The sequence below is a fragment of the Lichenostomus cassidix genome, chromosome 8 (assembly GCF_008360975.1).
Source record: "Lichenostomus cassidix isolate B80296 chromosome 8, HeHo_3.0, whole genome shotgun sequence".
Classification (NCBI taxonomy): Eukaryota; Metazoa; Chordata; class Aves; order Passeriformes; family Meliphagidae; genus Lichenostomus; species Lichenostomus cassidix.
In genome coordinates, this window is record NC_139489.1 from 16249572 (window position 1) to 16266364 (window position 16793).

Genomic DNA, 16793 nt, shown 5'->3' on the forward strand with positions numbered 1-16793 from the left:
GATTTTGTAAAAGTACGTCCACTAAGGAGGTCTCTGTGTAATAATGCTTGGTTGATCATTTTGTGTGGGAGGATTGTTTTCATTTGAAACAAGGCCAAGTAAAGGTGACTTGGCATTTGATACAATGCCAAGTAAAGTGACTTGATCATTGTGGAGCAGCCAAACCCGTACTCTGAAACGTGTACCTCATTTTAGTTTCCTAGTGCTAGATTATGATTTTGTGTAAACCATGCACAAAACAACGTGGAAGGAGGAGGAGGAGAAGTGTAATACGAAAGGTAAAGCATGCTATGGTTAAATTTACTTTTGTTATTATACTATTAATCTGTCTACCATGAAAAATTTTACTCTGCAACTTTACAGTGAGAGCACATCAGTGGGATGCTGGCCAGTGTTCAGACATGGATTTTGCTTACAGTCAGTACTAGCTAGTCTAGCTCTTTGAGCCTTTGGACTTCCTAAAAACCCACTCAATAAATGTGCCATCCAGGACTAAAGGATGCTGTATGGGTGCAACTCAGTGTTGAAAGGGAGTGTCTGTGAGCCTTACTGTAGGCCAGTTAAGGTTTGCTGGCAGTCAGGACCAATAGGTTGCTTTTGAAAATATGTTTGTGCTTATTTTGAACTTTTTTTCCCGATAAATGAGTGCTTTTCTTTATGATTCCATGCCACCATATCTACAGAAATCAGTAACTCTGAGAGTTTGATAATGGCTTTGGAAGTACTTACCCCAGTTCTTGGGTATGTGGGGCTAGAGCTGTGCATTTCTGGAAAGAAAAGGATTAAGTGAACGCTGTTCTGTTCTGTGGTACTGTGCTGTAATGTAACTGAAGCCCATACTTGGGGAGTGGAGGTTTCACAACAAAATAATTAGACAGTGAATCCAATCAGGCACACCAAATTCCATATGTCAGTCATGAATAAATCCAGTAAACATGGGTTTTCCTGTGTGGGTGAGACTAGCATAAACTTCAGCAATTTAAAAATCTGTAATAGATGATGCTCCTGCATGTGTTGGGGAAAGAGATGTTTGATTTTTAATTCTTCATGGCCATGATTTGTTCTTGCATCAACTGCAGGAATACATGAAGACTTCTATCGCACAGCTTGAACCAAAAGTTCTGGTAAGAATGGACAATACATCATACAACCAGTTTGGGTTTTTTCCTGAGTTTTAAATGTGAGCAGCTACTATGACTTATATATCTGGGGTGAAGATTTATAAGAGGCATATTAAACTATCTAAAAATTACACCTAATTTTAAGGCTGGATGTTAATGTGGTTAATTTTTGTAATACTTAAGACATTTTTTTTTCTTGTTTTAAAGGAAATAATTGGTTTCTCCCTCAGCCCCCACCCAGGGTGACTAACATTGGAGTAGTAGTATTGCATAGTGTAACTGACTGATTTCCACACTCAATGGATTTCAGTAGTAATTAGTCCAGTTTTGCTATTAGTTCAAAACTTACTAGTCAGTAATCATAAACTTTTACATCTTCAAAGCATGATAACAATTATTAATTAGGTGTGGGCAATGTTACACTGTGCTTTGAAGTTAACACTTTCACATGCTACAGGACTGAAAGGTGGTGCACTATGTAGAGGAAAAAGATGTTATCTTCATGGTAGGGTGAGTCATCTGCAGAGCAAGTAATTGGGAAAACAAGCAGACTTGTAAAAGTCATTGTCAGATGAAAGCACTTATTTGTAATAGCACAGTACTTGGGATTGCTGGTTATGGACCAGGACTTGGTTTCATTAATGTTGTGTTCAAGTTTCATTCTATTGGCTCAGAGTGAAAAGCCAGAGCTGAATTGGAAATCTAATTCAATGTTGTTTTTGTTTCAGATAGTTTGTTTTCCCAGTTAGGCAGTGTAATCCGTGGAAGAGAAGTAAATTTATCAGGGCAGTGGCAGTGTTAGTAATGCAAAATCTGAAAGTCTTCCCCATCCCAGCCTGCAGTAAAGAAGACATCACACTCTAAAAATGTTAGAAAATCTGCATGAAGGAGTAATGGAATAATTTTTAAAAATTATTCTGCTGTAATGTAAACACCTAACTGGTACAATTTTCACACACAGATAATTAATATTCAAGCAGGTAAAATTCAAAATTTAAATACAGTTGCTTCTTAAATATGTACTTACATATATCTTCCATATTATCTGATGGTGTTAGCTTTTCTATACCTGTGCTAATTTAGTTGTCTGGGATTGCTGGGCAACTAAACTCATTACCCTTACATAATTAATAACTTGTTCTTGTTTTCAATATGTTCTAATGTTGGAAACAATTATATTTTCATTTCTACAAAAACTTTACAGTTCTTGAAATGCCTTTAAAAAAAGTTCTAAGAATTTAAACAAAATGTTATGGATAAAATGGTTAGTTTATCTTGATACATTTTATTAAAATGAAAGGGACAGATTTTGAGTGAATATGAAAAAAGTATTTATCCTGTCTGCAGAATGTTAAAATGGGTCTAAACTCAATGTCACTACTGTTAGTGAGTTATCTTTTCCAAAATGTGTAAAAAAAATTTAAATATTATTTTACCTTTTTAAAAAGTGCTAGTGAGTGTTGTGAGGCAAAAATCACCCTTCAGACTTTGCTGTCAGGAAGATGATCTGGCATGCATCCCTTCCTAGATGTGAAGGATCTAGGGCATGAATCACACAGTCCTGTGGGAAGAGCTATAGTACCAGACAAGCCTGGAGGGAGGACATTTCATTGATTCCTTTAACTGTGTTTTTGCTTTACTCATGTGCAAAAGGGATTGAGAACTGGATGTTTCCTTAAAGTGGAATCTCCAGTGTTGGCTCTGTTACAAGAGCATATTTACTTTATGGACACAGGATAAATATTCTGAATGCTGAAACAGAGTTTTCATACATATCTGTGTTGGGATGTATTTTTGTAACCTGCCTCAGTGGTCTCTATATTCCAAACCAGAGAAGCAATTTATTGTTCAAATTTGGCCAAATTTTTGATTCGGTGCTGAAAATAGGGTGTTTTTTAATGTGAAAAAAGGACATAGGAAATAGTGACATAACTTTTTTTTGTGGTTTAGCTATCAGGGACACAAAGGTAGTACCAACACAACTCAACCTTTACGTTCTGTGTATTTAATTTTCAGAAGTTCGTCAGCTGAAGAGATCTGAACATGAGGAAAATACCCAAGGTAGTGGTAAATCCAAAGGAAAAGCCTTGGCTACTAGAAGATGAGTGTGTTAGGGAGGGAAATGAACATTCTTAATAAATTGTGTATATTCTTCCCTTTGCATCTAACCTTGTCTCAAAGCAAAAAATGTACAAAGGGACGTGGAGGAAAAGTCCCTTACTAGGCTGCAATTGGTTACCCTGTTGGATTTGATCTTCCTTTGAAATCCAAAGAGCAAGCATTTAGACACAATTCATCTTTGAATTTAGTTAAATAGAACTTCACAAGTGTAGTGTCACAAACCCAAAATTATTTCATTAATAGAAATTAGTGAAATAGAATTAATTTCATTAATTCTTTCATCTCTTTACTTTTGGTTTTGTTCCTCTGGCATTATTTGAAAATTTTTGCAGTTAGTCTCTGATCAGACTCTCACTTGGAACAAATAAAAATGATATAGACTGAGATGTAGCTATCTTTATTAATGCGAGAAAGAGATATAGACAGGTAAATGATTTGCTTAGTGGGGTATCCTATGCACAGCACACCGTTTTCATTCCCATTGCTGATTTATTTACTAATTCCTATTCTTTTAAAGTGATTAATAGTGGGAGAGGGAAAGAGTTTTCTTTGACATATGAGTAACTTTTGAGTTTCCCTACAGATTGTGATCCTTTGGAAATTTTTTCATGCATCAGTTAAATGTGATATTATGCAATGTGGACATCAACTTTGTCAGGAACGAAGGAGGAACCACCCCAGATGTAAAACAAGGGAAGGACACATGAAATTAAACTAGTGGCCACTGAAATGAGATCCTTTAAGGGAGAGAAGTTAAGACCGGCATTTGCATGGAAGGTAGGACAATCCAGGGGTCGTTGGACTTCTCAGTTTCCCGTTAATGTACCTCACGGCGTTGAGCGGGCTGGGCCAGCAACAGCAGCAGCCACAGCGGCTCGGTGCCGTGTCCGTGCCGTGTCCGTGCCGTGTCCGTGCCGTGTCCGTGCCGTGTCCGTGCCGTGTCCGTGCCCTGTCCGTGCCCTGTCCCTGCCGTGTCCGTGCCGCTGCTGGCCCTGTCCCTGCCGTGTCCCTGCCGTGTCCCTGCCGTGTCCCTGCCGTGTCCCTGCCGTGTCCGTGCCCTGTCCCTGCCGTGTCCCTGCCGTGTCCCTCCCGCTGCTGGCGCTGGCCCTGCCGGCAGGCGGCTGTCGAGCCTAGCGAAAGGCTGCTTGTGCCCAACCTGCCGGCAGGGCAGCTGAGCCGCTGGTGGTGAGAATGCGTGAGCCAGTTGGAAATTCAAACTCGCTAGGGAGATTGAACAGTAACCTAGGATACCGAGCGTGTTCAGATGTTGAGGCAGATTTTGCACAACTGCACGTACATTTCTGTTTCTGATTGTAATTCAAAGTCAGATGATGGTAAAATATTGCTTAGCAAGTCTGAAAATGGGTGGTGCTGATCCTTTGCTACACATTCATCCACTATTTATTTTTCTACAGCTTGAATTAGTCCCATGACAGAGCCTCCATCTTTCACTATTGGTACATCAATTCATACATTGCTTGAAAGCTGCTATTGATGCTGAGAGCACTGAGTGTTCAAGTTTTTGGTTGTTATTTCAAAGCTAATAATCTTTATGCCTGTAGATAATATGGTAAAGAAAAAAAAAATACTATCAGAATTCACCACAGCCATGCTTAACTCGCCACACTACATACAACTTGATGTTCTTCTGATTTAGAGTAACGTGCATGGAAAGGGTTGATGGGAGAATGGAGAAAACATAGGTTAGGTGAAGTGGAGGTAACAGAAATTAAGGTAGCAAAACCCTGGCATTTGTGGCTATGTTTTGATAAAATGCTGAAGGGATGTACAGTGGAAGCAAATGGATTTATAGTATTCAAGCAGGCTATGCAAGCATTAGAGAGTTGAAAATCATATTTTAAAGTAACGATTTTTGGGCATGCCCTGATATTTTGTAATTGCCCAGCCTCCAGGTTGGGATACAGTTTATATTTTCAAAAGGAAATGCTGGATTATCACGTGGTAGTCTTGTTTCACTGGGAAAAAAAGTAAATTCCTGTGAAATAAGGCTGTTTGTACTTATAATATTGCTAGTTGATGCTGATTGACAACACATTTTCTCTGCTACATATAGCGTGGAAAGATGTGCTCTTGGCTATAGTGCAGGCAAAAAAAAAGTGAGCACAGGATATTTCGTAAAAGCAGATGGAAGTTCTCATTTTCCTCCTATTTATAGCTGGTGTATGTACTGTTCTTTCAGTTCTGTTATCCAGTCACTGTTGATGTATTTCTGTTTGCAGAGATGAGAGGGGAAATAAAAAGAAACAAGCCTTTCTTTGCTATGAAAATGCATTTCAATTAGGAACTGGACTGGAAAAGGTGGAGGGGTACAGTTCTTCCCACAAAAATTCAGAGATGGGGGAAAAATTAGAATTAGGTCATTCTAAGCAGTGGCTGAGTTTGCACTAATAAATGAAGTTTTCCTTCTGCCTTGAAGCAGGAGTGGTGTGGTCTAACTAATATAGTTTTCTGGTAATTTTCTGCTTTAAATAAAAAATAAATCCGTACTCAGAGTAAAACCGTAAGTTTATTTTGCCCGATGGTTGAAATAGGAACCAAGTGGAAAAGTCTCTAAGCAGATGCACAGCTCCCAGCACTTTGCATACTGCTGGTTTTGGTTAACCAGCCTCTGGGAGACACAGGAAGTCTGTGGGGAACTCAGCACAAGCTGAAGTGTCAAGACACCTATTCTTTTGTCTCAAAGTATTTCCTGAGCTGTGAAGTAATGATTACCCACTCACCACATGGAAGTGTTATGAACATCAATATTTTTTAAAATTAGAGCACTTAGAGTGCTGGTGATGGGGAAATACATGTGTAGAGGAAGGAGGGAGCTAAATTCTTTCGGTTTTGAAGCAGAAAGAGATAATATGGTTTTTGCAATCCATCCTTTTTTTGTGGAGTAAAAATCCAATTTTAATATGACAAAGAGACTGCTGGCTAGCAGAGAAAAGGATTAATGGCACCTCACACTGAGACAGAGATATTTGGAAGTAATTTGTTTGGTCCTGCTGAGTTTTGTGGCAGTGGAAAGCTAAGCTGCTTCTGTCTGTAGAAAGTGTGCCCACAGGGAGTGCCAGACAGCTTTTCTGCCACTCCAAATTAATGATGCAGATTGTTTTTCTGCCAAGATAATATCCTTAGGTACCCTTGTAAACTCAAGTAGATTCTGTTGAAAAGTGAACAGAATTGACAAAATACACAACTACTGTAATAATTAGAATTATGTGGATTCAGTCCAAAAGCAGAATTGGGCAGTTTTCTTTTAAAGCCTGCATTAATTAGTCAATGATGGGGGAAATAGCTAAATATAAAAGTAAATTTTCTAAGCTAAAAATAAGTTGTCCTCATCTGCCAGAAAAAGCTAGTGGTTTACAAGGATATTTGAACAATGCAATTTATCATGAAGCCTTTGCTGCATGTAAAAATTACTTGAATATGTCTTTAATATGTACTTGAGTCCCTTTAGTTGCATCCCCTTCTCTAGCTGATGATTTTAAGGATCTAGGTGACTAGAAGACTTTAAGTATCTAGGTGACTAGAAGACTAAAATCTGTTTAATTAATATTTGTTTAATTATTTCTAAGCCTAGGGCCAGCTGCATTCCCTGATAATGGAAACAGTGTCAAAATTCTAAATGATTAATTTTAACATCTCTGGCAATATCCCACAGAGATGTGGTAGACTCTTCTGCTTGTCTTGCAGCTTGGTCATTTCACATCCCGAACTGCTAAACTGATGGAGAGCATAGCTCAGTATTTATATGGGAATCTCCTAAAACAAGAGTGTGCTTAAGCAGGAAAAGGGGGTAACAATGACTGATGTCAGACTTCTCACTAAGCTGAAGTGGTAAGTATTATGCTACTAAGACTTCTGTTTTATTTTTAATGAATTAAAATTTGTTTCAGTCACATGGTCTTAATATATTGTTCATGAATTCCAAATTCTGCCATAATTTATCTGAATCCTTTTTGTCTCTTAACTAACTTCAAATCTATTACCTGTGTAGCTTATTGTGATGGGCTATGATCTTTACTAATTGACTTCTGCTTAAGTAAAGGTGAAATGCACATCTCTATACATGTACCTGATACATTGTATGCTTGTTTTAGGAAGAAGTGTGGGTTAAAATCAAACTAGAAATCAGGAAGCAATCTTGAAAATAGTTGTGCCCATATTCAAGCACTAATAAAACCACTGAAATGTGTTGGGAAGAAACAGGCTTTGCACTTGACTTTTTGGAATATTCTGCATTCTTTGAGGCAGATTTTGTGCTAATTCTCTATAAAATGAGTGTTTCTTACTCACAATGCCTGCAGAAACACTAGGTTGTGTCCCAGAAACGGTGTGTTACTGTGTACAACTTCTAATCAGCCTGACTTCCCAAGTCTAACTGTTAGCTTCCGAAGATGAATATCAGCCAGACTGCAGTAGTGCTCTGGAGCAATGATAGTGTCCTGTTCTGGTGCTGGCTTCTTCAGAGCCTGCTCAGTAATACCTTTTGATTGCTCCTCTTTATCATGCACATATGCTCTTAAAAGGCAGGTATAGCCCAGAGGCTGCTGTGGTAACACCTGTGCTATTTTACACAGTATTTCAGAGCAGTCTCTCAATCAGTTCTGGAGGCTGTGAAGTTCCAGAATCTCTGGAACATCCTCCAGCCCCTGATGCTTGCCTTGCCTTAGGGTTTGTAAAGGTGTTTTTTGGGGCGAACTGTCTGGAAAGAAGGAATCCTTCTTGTCCTGGGAAAACCTCTGACTGCTACAATGATACTTTTTAAGTGTTACTGAGTAGCTAAGTATTGTGTTTATGTAGCTGTGATACAGGTTGCAGTTTCCTTCTCCTAAAATGTCTATGAATCACTGGAAAACATTTGATTTTGTTACATTTCTCTAAACTGAAAACAAATTCTGACATATTGAGAATGTTGGCCTTGCACATTTTGCAGAAATAGGAGTAATTAGTTAATTCTTAAATTAGAGTTAAGTAAAAGAACCTGAAGGTTCATGGATCAATCAACCAGCCATAAATGTAAATGAAAATATAATGCATTGTGACTCTCGTGATGTATATTTAATGCAATGGAAGACCAGTATTTAAATTTCAGTGACTGATTTCCAAAGCTTCTGGATCCATAGATTTAGAATTTAGGATCAGTTTTCCAATAGATTAATTTTCAATATTCTATTGGAGCTTCTAAAGTTGAAAATTGTAACTCTAAAGTTGTTTTTCTAGGGTTCATTTTTAGATATCTAGACAGAACCAATAGGAAGTCTGAATTTTCCTGAAATGATCAGGAAGTGAAAAATCCTGTCTCTCCAAGAGCTGGCAACAAACTTCAAATTCACATCAGGTCTCTTGCCTCTAGTGTTTAAAGGTCCAGTGTGCATTTGTTTCTCAAAGTGACCCTTTAAAAAGAAATAAAGTGCCATACCAGGCATCCAAAACCAAAGCTGCCCTGATTGTTGCATGCATTTATAAACCTTTGTTAGGACACAGTGGAGTATGGATTACTGAGTGATTACAAAAGGTTGAAATGCCTCTTTCTAAAATTATTTCATGTGCAGCAAGTTATAGGTATTAATTTACAAGTCATATATTAAAAAGCATATAAAATGAAAAAAAAAGTGTTTTGAACCCATGTTATTTCATTATATCATCTGATTATATTGTTTTAAGAATTGTGTAAAGATATGTGACAAGCTGGTAGCTAAGCAAAAGGCTGATTGTCCTTTCTAGCATTTAATGGAAATTGTTTTTTTCTAATAGTGAAAGCCATGTAAGTTGAGTGAATTCAAACATATAAGTAAATTATGACAATTATTAATAAATATTTCTGCTTCATTACCTGAATCCTCAAAATGTGTTCTGCATGCTGAATATTTTCAGTAATTAATACAATCTACTGCATCAGTGTGGCCTGACTTCAACTGAGCTGTGCTCACATGTGAAATTTCATCTTCAGAATCTAAAAGGTGGAGGGTTTATGACCACTGCCTTGCTCAAACATACACGGAGGTCAACACAGCATGTGGCACATTTACTCATTTTGTGGATACCCACGGACCCAAATACATTTCTTGTGTAATGTAAGTACATTTAACATTTTGCTCCAGAAGTTACATTCATCCATGAGCACCACTTTTTATTTTGATATTCTGATGCTGATATTCTTGTAATACAATTCCATATCAATCTGAAAAAATTTGCATGTTCCTTTCATATGGAAAATAGAACTAAACCTAAATTCTGATGCAAAGAACATTACCTGAAAGGTGACTTGGGAATCAAAAAATTATTTAAGTAATTTTTGTTTCATGATATAGAGACTTAGCAGTATTTGTTATTTTATTATTATATTGAATTATCACAGCTTAAAAATAATTTTTATAAGCAAGAAGTGAGGGGAAAATTAAGAAATGCATGCCCTCAAAGGGGAATTTAATTCAGGTGCTTTTCAAAACATTTGATTCCTATTAGTAGCTTTATAATAACACTTTGGTAGAAAAATAGTCTTTGACAAGGATTGAACACCTGTCCTTTTCCAGTTGCTGAGGAAACCCCCTGCTACAGGCAATGATATGATTCATCCAAGGACTCCATCAAAAATGGGATTTTTTTCCTTAGCTGCCCGCCTCGCCTCTCCTAACCTCTCAGTTTGTGATTTCCATACAGAGCTGTGGTGTAAACAATAAAAAGCGTTGTTTCTGTTCCCGGTGCGGAGGGGCGAGCCGGGACCCCGCGGCTGCCGGCCGTGACTCAGCGCTTCGGGCAGGCGGCAGGCCTCGCACCGGGCGGGACGGGAAGCCGCGGGGCCTCGCCGCCTCCTCGTTAATGAGTAACGACGCGGCGGCCGCGGGGCTTCTCCGGGCGCGACACCTTCGCCCCGCGGCCGCTCGGCGCTCCGAGGCAGCGCCGGCCGCTCCCGTCCCTGCCCCGCCGCTCCAGCCGGACCCGCCCCTCTCCCAGTCTCCTCCGCGGCTCCCCCTCCCGAGCCAGGCGGAGCTGGAGCTGCGAGCGACGTCGTTCCTCGCCGCCGCCGCCTCTCCCCAGTGACCGAGGGCACCGGCGCCGCCTGGGGGGGCCCCGTTCTCCGGCCGCCGCCCGACGCCTCATCGCCGCCTCTGCCGCCGCTGCCGGAGCCGGCACTGCCCGCGGAGCAGCCATGAGCTGGGGCACGGAGTTGTGGGTGAGTCCCGGCTCGCCTCTCATTGTGTCTGAGATTCGCCGCCTTCCCTTGTCTGCCCGGGGAGGCGCGGGGCGGCCGGAGCCGAGGCGCTGCGCTTTGTTCGGCGCCGGGGCGGGGCGGGGGTCCGGGAGCGGCGGAGGGCGGCCGAGGGCGGCGGCGCTGGGCTGGGGGCCGCGGCGGGGCGGGAGCGGCGCGTCCGGGGCGCGGGGGTGCGCGCGCCGCCTGCGCGGCCATGGCGCTCCCCGGGGCGGCCCCTCGCCCTCCGCCCCCCGCGCGGTCACGGCGGGACGGCGCTTTGTGTGCGGCCGGGGCAGCTCGGGGCTGGGCGGCGGGGCCCGCGCCGTGCTCACGGCACGGCACGGCTCGGCTCGGCTCGGCTCGGGGCGGGGCGGGGTCCCGGCGCGGCTCGGGCAGCGGCCCGCACCGGGCAGCCTCGGGGCGGCGGCGGAGCTGCTGCTCCCCCGAAAACCGCCGGGCTGCTCAGACGAGCAAAGCGTTTTCAGCTGCCGGCCCTAATTAGAAGCAGCTACTATGTAGCTTTGTCTGTGAAAGTACTGCAGAACACTGACTGACGCTGCATTGTATTTGTTTTAAATACGAAAAATTGGCAGCAACGAGACGGGCAGTGTCTGTCTCGCGTTAGATCTCTCCTAAGGCTTCCCCTGCTCGCTCGGAAGGCTCTGTGGCTGTGCCGAGGGCGGCATGAGGGAAGGCGCTTCTCCCGGGGGAGTGCCGGAGCGGAGCGCAGCGATGTCTGCTCGCAGTGCTGAGCTGTTGGATCTCCTCTAGCAGCTTTCCTGCTCTTGCCGCTCTGGCTGGAGCTAACACTGATCGTGGGAAAGCTGAGGCATAAAAAAGAGCAGCACCGAGGAGGGTTTAACGTCCCAGCTTTAAATGCCGCCTACCTTCCGTTTATTTGCTTTTAAAGACTGTGAAGCAGAGACACTTGTGCTGAGAAAAAAAAAATTAAAAAAGCTTAACATTGCAGCTTGAAGTCTGGTCCAGGAACTTTAAATCTGCACCTAGCATTATAGGTTGTTCCTGTTGGCTTTTTTTTAGTTGTATTAGATAGCTCTGTCAGTATTTGGTAGTACAGGCTGTGAGTGTCTAGCAGAGCGCAGATCTGCTCCACGGCGGGCCCGAGGAGGCGCGGCGCTGCAGGGTGGGGCGCGGGGCTGGCAGTGCCAGCCGAGCTCCTGCAGCCACCTGGAGTGACTCGTGTTTGACTATGCGAAATGGAGATGGAATAGCGTCAGGTGTACGACGGGGAGAAGCCTGATTTAAAGGTATTTAGGGGTTACTTTAGCGTTTTGCATAGTACCGTGTACTTAACTAGGATTTGCAGGCATGATGAGAATTCAGACAAAGTACACTTGTTAAGTACTGATGGCACTGCTGTAGCAGGCCTGAAATCTAAACCTGTTGTAACACTGGCAGTCGGGATAAGTAAAAGCTGTGGTTTATATTGGCCACACAAGAATGTGTTTAGCTCATGCCTCTCTTCAGGTGAGAGTCACTTGAGGAGAGGGGAGGTTGGCATTTAGGGTGAGCACTGGCTGGAAGCACTCAAATATGTATTGCTTTAGTAAACAGAGTTCTAGTTTACTCATATCTGCTCATTTTTGTAGCTTATTAATTGTATTATTTTTTGTTCAGCTTGTAAATGGCAGTTGAAGGTTTTGTACTCTGCCTTGTATTCAGTTTTGTATGAAAGTGCTTGTCTTTGTCGTGTGTTTAAGAAAAATATGCATAAGTTAACTCACAGTGTCATGAAACAAGCTGAAATTTATTTTGACTTACTGTATTTTTTTCCTCTTAAGTGACTAATTCTTATGCATTAGTTTGAAGAAAAAAATGGCAGAATTTTAAGCTAAAACTTTTACTGCAATACTTTTATTTCAGCAAAATTTAATATATTTTTTCCTTGATGTCAGGAGATGATCTGCAACTCTGAGGTAACATCATGCATGAAATGGTCTGTTTGTAACTATAAAATTAGACTTTGACAATGCAAATTTTTACATTACAGATTACCTTTAAAATGTTTTTTTCAGTTGAATCTAATACTTTAAATCTACTAAGTTTATAAATCAGACTAGTTTCTTAGTTGGAAGAATATTCGGTGCTTATCTTACTGACTGTAAAAAGTAATAAACTTTAATTCTTTTAACGATTTGTGCTGGGCAAGTGAAGATTACTTCTTTAAGATCTGGCACAAAATTAAATTCATTAAGAATTACTTTAAATCTAGGTTAAAAACCATAAGGAGGAGCAGTATTTGTGGATCTTCAAAGACAGGGCTCTGCGCAAGATAAAAATAAACTCTTAGACATGTTTGTGTTCTAGTGTAGCTATTCCTTCATCATTTCCTGTTGTTAGCATCAGTGGAGCTTCGGGAGGCAGCCTGAGCTGCTCTGGCCTTGCTGATGGCAGCAGGGGCACGAGAAGTCACTGCATTCAGTCCCCAGCTGCAGAGAACTCTTCTGCTCAGGTTTTCTGGCACATCATTGGGCCTAAATCTCTCCTTCATTAGTGCTTTCACCTCATAAAGTGGAATTTTTCAGGATCAAGACTGTTATCTAGATCATAGTTTTTCAGAGTATTTGCAAATATGTATGCATGCTTTGCTAATTTGATGATTTTGTATCAGGTTTTTAAAATATCTCCTTAACTCTGCCTTCTTAAGTTGTATCTCTTCATGTTACTTTGTGATATTTTATGCTGATTCACAGTTCTGATGTATTTTAAAAAATGGTTTAGAGTTTTATACTGTATGCTGTTTTGGATAGAGTGAAAACTGGGCATAGATGAATGTGGAGACAAATAAGGAGTCAGAAGAAAAGTTAGGGGATAAGGAAAGCAACTCATGTCTGGTATTTATGTGGTAATTATTAAATATGGCAATTTGAGTATTGAAATAGTACCTATGCTAATTAAATGATTATGTCAAGGACAGGACAAAGGAAAGATTTTATTTGATTGGCCAGTATCTTCTTGTTCTTTAAATTTGGTAGCTGTTTGTTTTTCAAGTAAGGTTGTTTTTTTTTTTAAGTACACCATCATTTTCTCTGAAGTGAGTGTGCGTTGTACAAAACGTGTATGTCTTGAGTAGGTTAAAGCACTTGGTGCTCTTCAGTGTATCTTGGCTAAACAGCATGGTCCCTGTTGTGTTTCTTTGGATAGCATTGTATGAAATAATGTAAGTTAAAAATAGCAATAATGTCACATCATAAAAGCCATCCTGTGAGTAGAACTGTTTCATTCCACAACATTTTCTGTGCTGTGGGAAATACACTCCCATTTTTAACTCTCTTATTACAATAGAAAATTTTGATTATGATTTGAAAGTAGTATTCAACAAATAGTTTTATTCTCATCAGTGTCTATATCTTTGTGGTCACTCTGCAGCATATTCCTTATGGTATGACCACACAAGACCTAAGATCCTTTGGTGAACTGCTTTGCATAATATTCTCTTAAGGGTTAGAGCAGAGTAATGAGAACTGGGAAGTCTTGTCTTCTCTAATCCAGTTGAAATACATGTTCTGAGAATTTGGCTGTTGGGTGCCAAATTTTCTTCACTCTAATATTTAACTTCTTCGTAGGTAACGTTTGTAAAGCAGTAATCATCTGATGAAAGAGGGCACACAATCCTGGCGTAGCATTGCTGCACTTCATTAGTAACTGAAAATTGTTGCTGTTTATTTAGATGTAGATACTTTTCAGAATTAACTTTTTGGGGATTTTCATGCTTTTTTCAAATACTGAACACTTATGTTCACCTCATGAGCATAAGAGGGTTTACACGTTGAAGTTTTGGTTAGACTTCCATTTATGCTTTATAAAGTGCCGTGTCTGACTTCTGTCAAACTGTGCTGCAATATCGAAGGCAAGAGTAGATGGATGGAACTAAAATTGGGGGTGGGGGTTTAGTAACTTCAAGTATTTGGAAATAAAAATGTTAGTTTATTATATGTTTAAGAATCTTCTCAGCATGAGCATCTGTTCAGTGTGTATGTTTCTGTACATCTGGAGATTTTTTTGTGGTGGGCGTAAAGTGTACAAATAGCATTACCATAGAATATTGAAAAAATATGTCTGGTTATTGTCATTTTGGGTTATTGTGCTGTTAAATTGAATATGTATTACATCTGCTTTGATGCTAAAGGCTTACTAAGCTTTGGAGACTGGAGTGTAGCTGATAATGAAGTTCTTGGTGTAATGAGAGGAGACACAGTGTGATTGGCACTCTGAAGTGGCTTCTTTGGAAATTAATTAAAGAGTTTGTGCTGTGTCTTTAAGGAAAAAAAAAACAACCAGGAAGGATGTTTTTTGACTTTGGATGCACGTTCTGTCGTTCCAACCCCTGTGAACCCCTTAATAGCAGTTGGCAGAAAAAGCGTTTGAATACCATGTCAGAACATTTTCAGTCTGTAGAACCAGTCTAGCCATCTGTTTCTCACCTCTTGATAAATATTTAAAACAGAAATTTTGCTGAGGGCTTTTGTGCTGAGATTTCATGATTAAAAAGAAATGGCTATAGAAGATTTAATGATACTATTGTTGTGAGCTCCTTGGGGCCAGAAGCACACCATCTTTTATAATTAAGAAACCACTGGCACTGTAGAGTAGTATTTTAGAAATTAGTTATGTTGGACTCAAGAAAGATCAAAGTGTATTTGGTGATGTGCTCTTTTTAATCTTTCCTTAAACAAAGTTCATTCTGTGCCTAAACCCCAGTTCTATTTTTTAAAATATTAAATAACTCAGTTGCATCAGTAATTTTTCAAAAGCTCTTAAAATTTTTCTTTTGCTTTCAGTCCCACTTTCAGACATTGTTTCCTTCTTGTTTTAAAATCATAGTCTCTTTTTGTAGAAGATAAATTGTGTGGTGATGTTGTCTAACCTTTAAAGTTGTCAAGAGTAATTATATATGGAAAACATCCACAGAATGTAAATATGAAAGAGTTAGCTTCAAAAAGTAGCTAACTATTACGTAGCATACTTCTGTTGTAGTAATTTATTGTAATTTTGTTCACTGCATTAGAAAATTTATTTTTAGCTAAATAAAATATTTTTTTCTGGGCAAGAAAAAGTTTTTTTCTCTTGAAACTGAGAAACATTTCTTGACAGTTAACGTGAATGTGGTTATGTAGTCACTAGCATTGTTAATACAGATAAAAAAACACTGTAAATAATTCTAAATATCAAACCATATCCCGTGTGGAAGTTCTTTTGTGCTTTTGAATCTTCATATTTTATAAACTTACTTTCCAGTGTGCTGATATATGCTTCATTAAAGGCAATACCCTATTTAACAGGTAGATGTTTGAGAGATGGAACATGGATTTTTTTTTTCCCCCCCAGATTTATCTTCCAACTTAACCCAAAGATTGGGAGCAGTACTCTGTATAGATTCTGCCTTCATTCAGTGTTCTTGCTATTGTGGTCTGCAAATGTGTGCAAGGAATGTATCTTGTGGCTAAAGTATAAGATTACAGAGTTTTCCAGATGCATGGAATGGTTACACATTTCCTCTGTCTTGGGTAACATGCTGGATAAAATGCCTAATTGCCGTGCGGTTCCAGGCTTACAAGGAGTACTGTGCAGCTTATCTCATCCTTGTGAATGCCTCTGAGATTTCCAACTAGAAAGTTATGTAAGGATCAAATACTTGATTATTGAAAGTGTAGTTACTTTAGGCTTTGGTGTGAAAACAATTGTATTGAATTTCAGTTGGAAATGTTTGTCTGTATTTTTCCAGCAATTGTCTGCTTTGTAAACATCTGACCTTTTTACTGCTTTTCCAGGAAGGGGTGTGTCATTGTCATGAGACTTTATCAGTTTGGGTTTGATGTTCAACATAATTTAATTTAAGAATGCATACATATGTCCCTGACTATCTCTTTAGAAAGTGGGTTTTTTGAGTTCTGAAAATTTTATCATCTGATATCTGTTAAAAAGGCATCTGTTTTTATTTATGGCCTCACTTATGTTCTTGGAAGTGTTTAGGCTTTTCAATGAAGTTTGTACAAGCATACATGGGACTTTACTAATCTGGAAAATCTGATCACTGGAAAAGCATTGCTGTCTTGTAAAAACTATATGTAGCGTCATTGTTCATAGTACAGAATCTAAGAGGTGCCTGTATCAAGATTCTAAATGCTGCAGCTGTCATTTGATTTCTTGAGTGAGAATAGCAAAAACGTTGTTGGAGATTGCAAGATATTTTATCTTAGCTGAGGATTTCGTTTAAGAGCATATCTGTCAAAATAATGATTGTTTGGAATGGCAAATCCATCAGAATTTGGGATGGAGAAAAGCATGAGTAAAGTTTGTTGTCAATGTGCTCGTGAGCTGAG

General features: G+C 39.9%; 1 protein-coding gene across 3 annotated transcripts in view; it reads left to right on the forward strand.

Annotated features, from left to right (window-relative positions):
* The first annotated feature begins 10117 nt into the window (after nt 1-10117).
* The window catches only part of FNBP1L (formin binding protein 1 like), a 57889-nt gene continuing 51213 nt past the window's right edge, over nt 10118-16793 (forward strand). The window contains exon 1 of one of the 3 annotated variants that reach the window (XM_085068097.1): nt 10118-10431. In XM_085068097.1, coding sequence (XP_084924223.1) covers nt 10408-10431 — 24 coding nt within the window. In that variant the 5' untranslated portion in view covers nt 10118-10407. The remainder of the gene's footprint in view (nt 10432-16793) is intronic. The other 2 variants (XM_085068098.1, XM_085068099.1) reach the window with 2 other exon arrangements.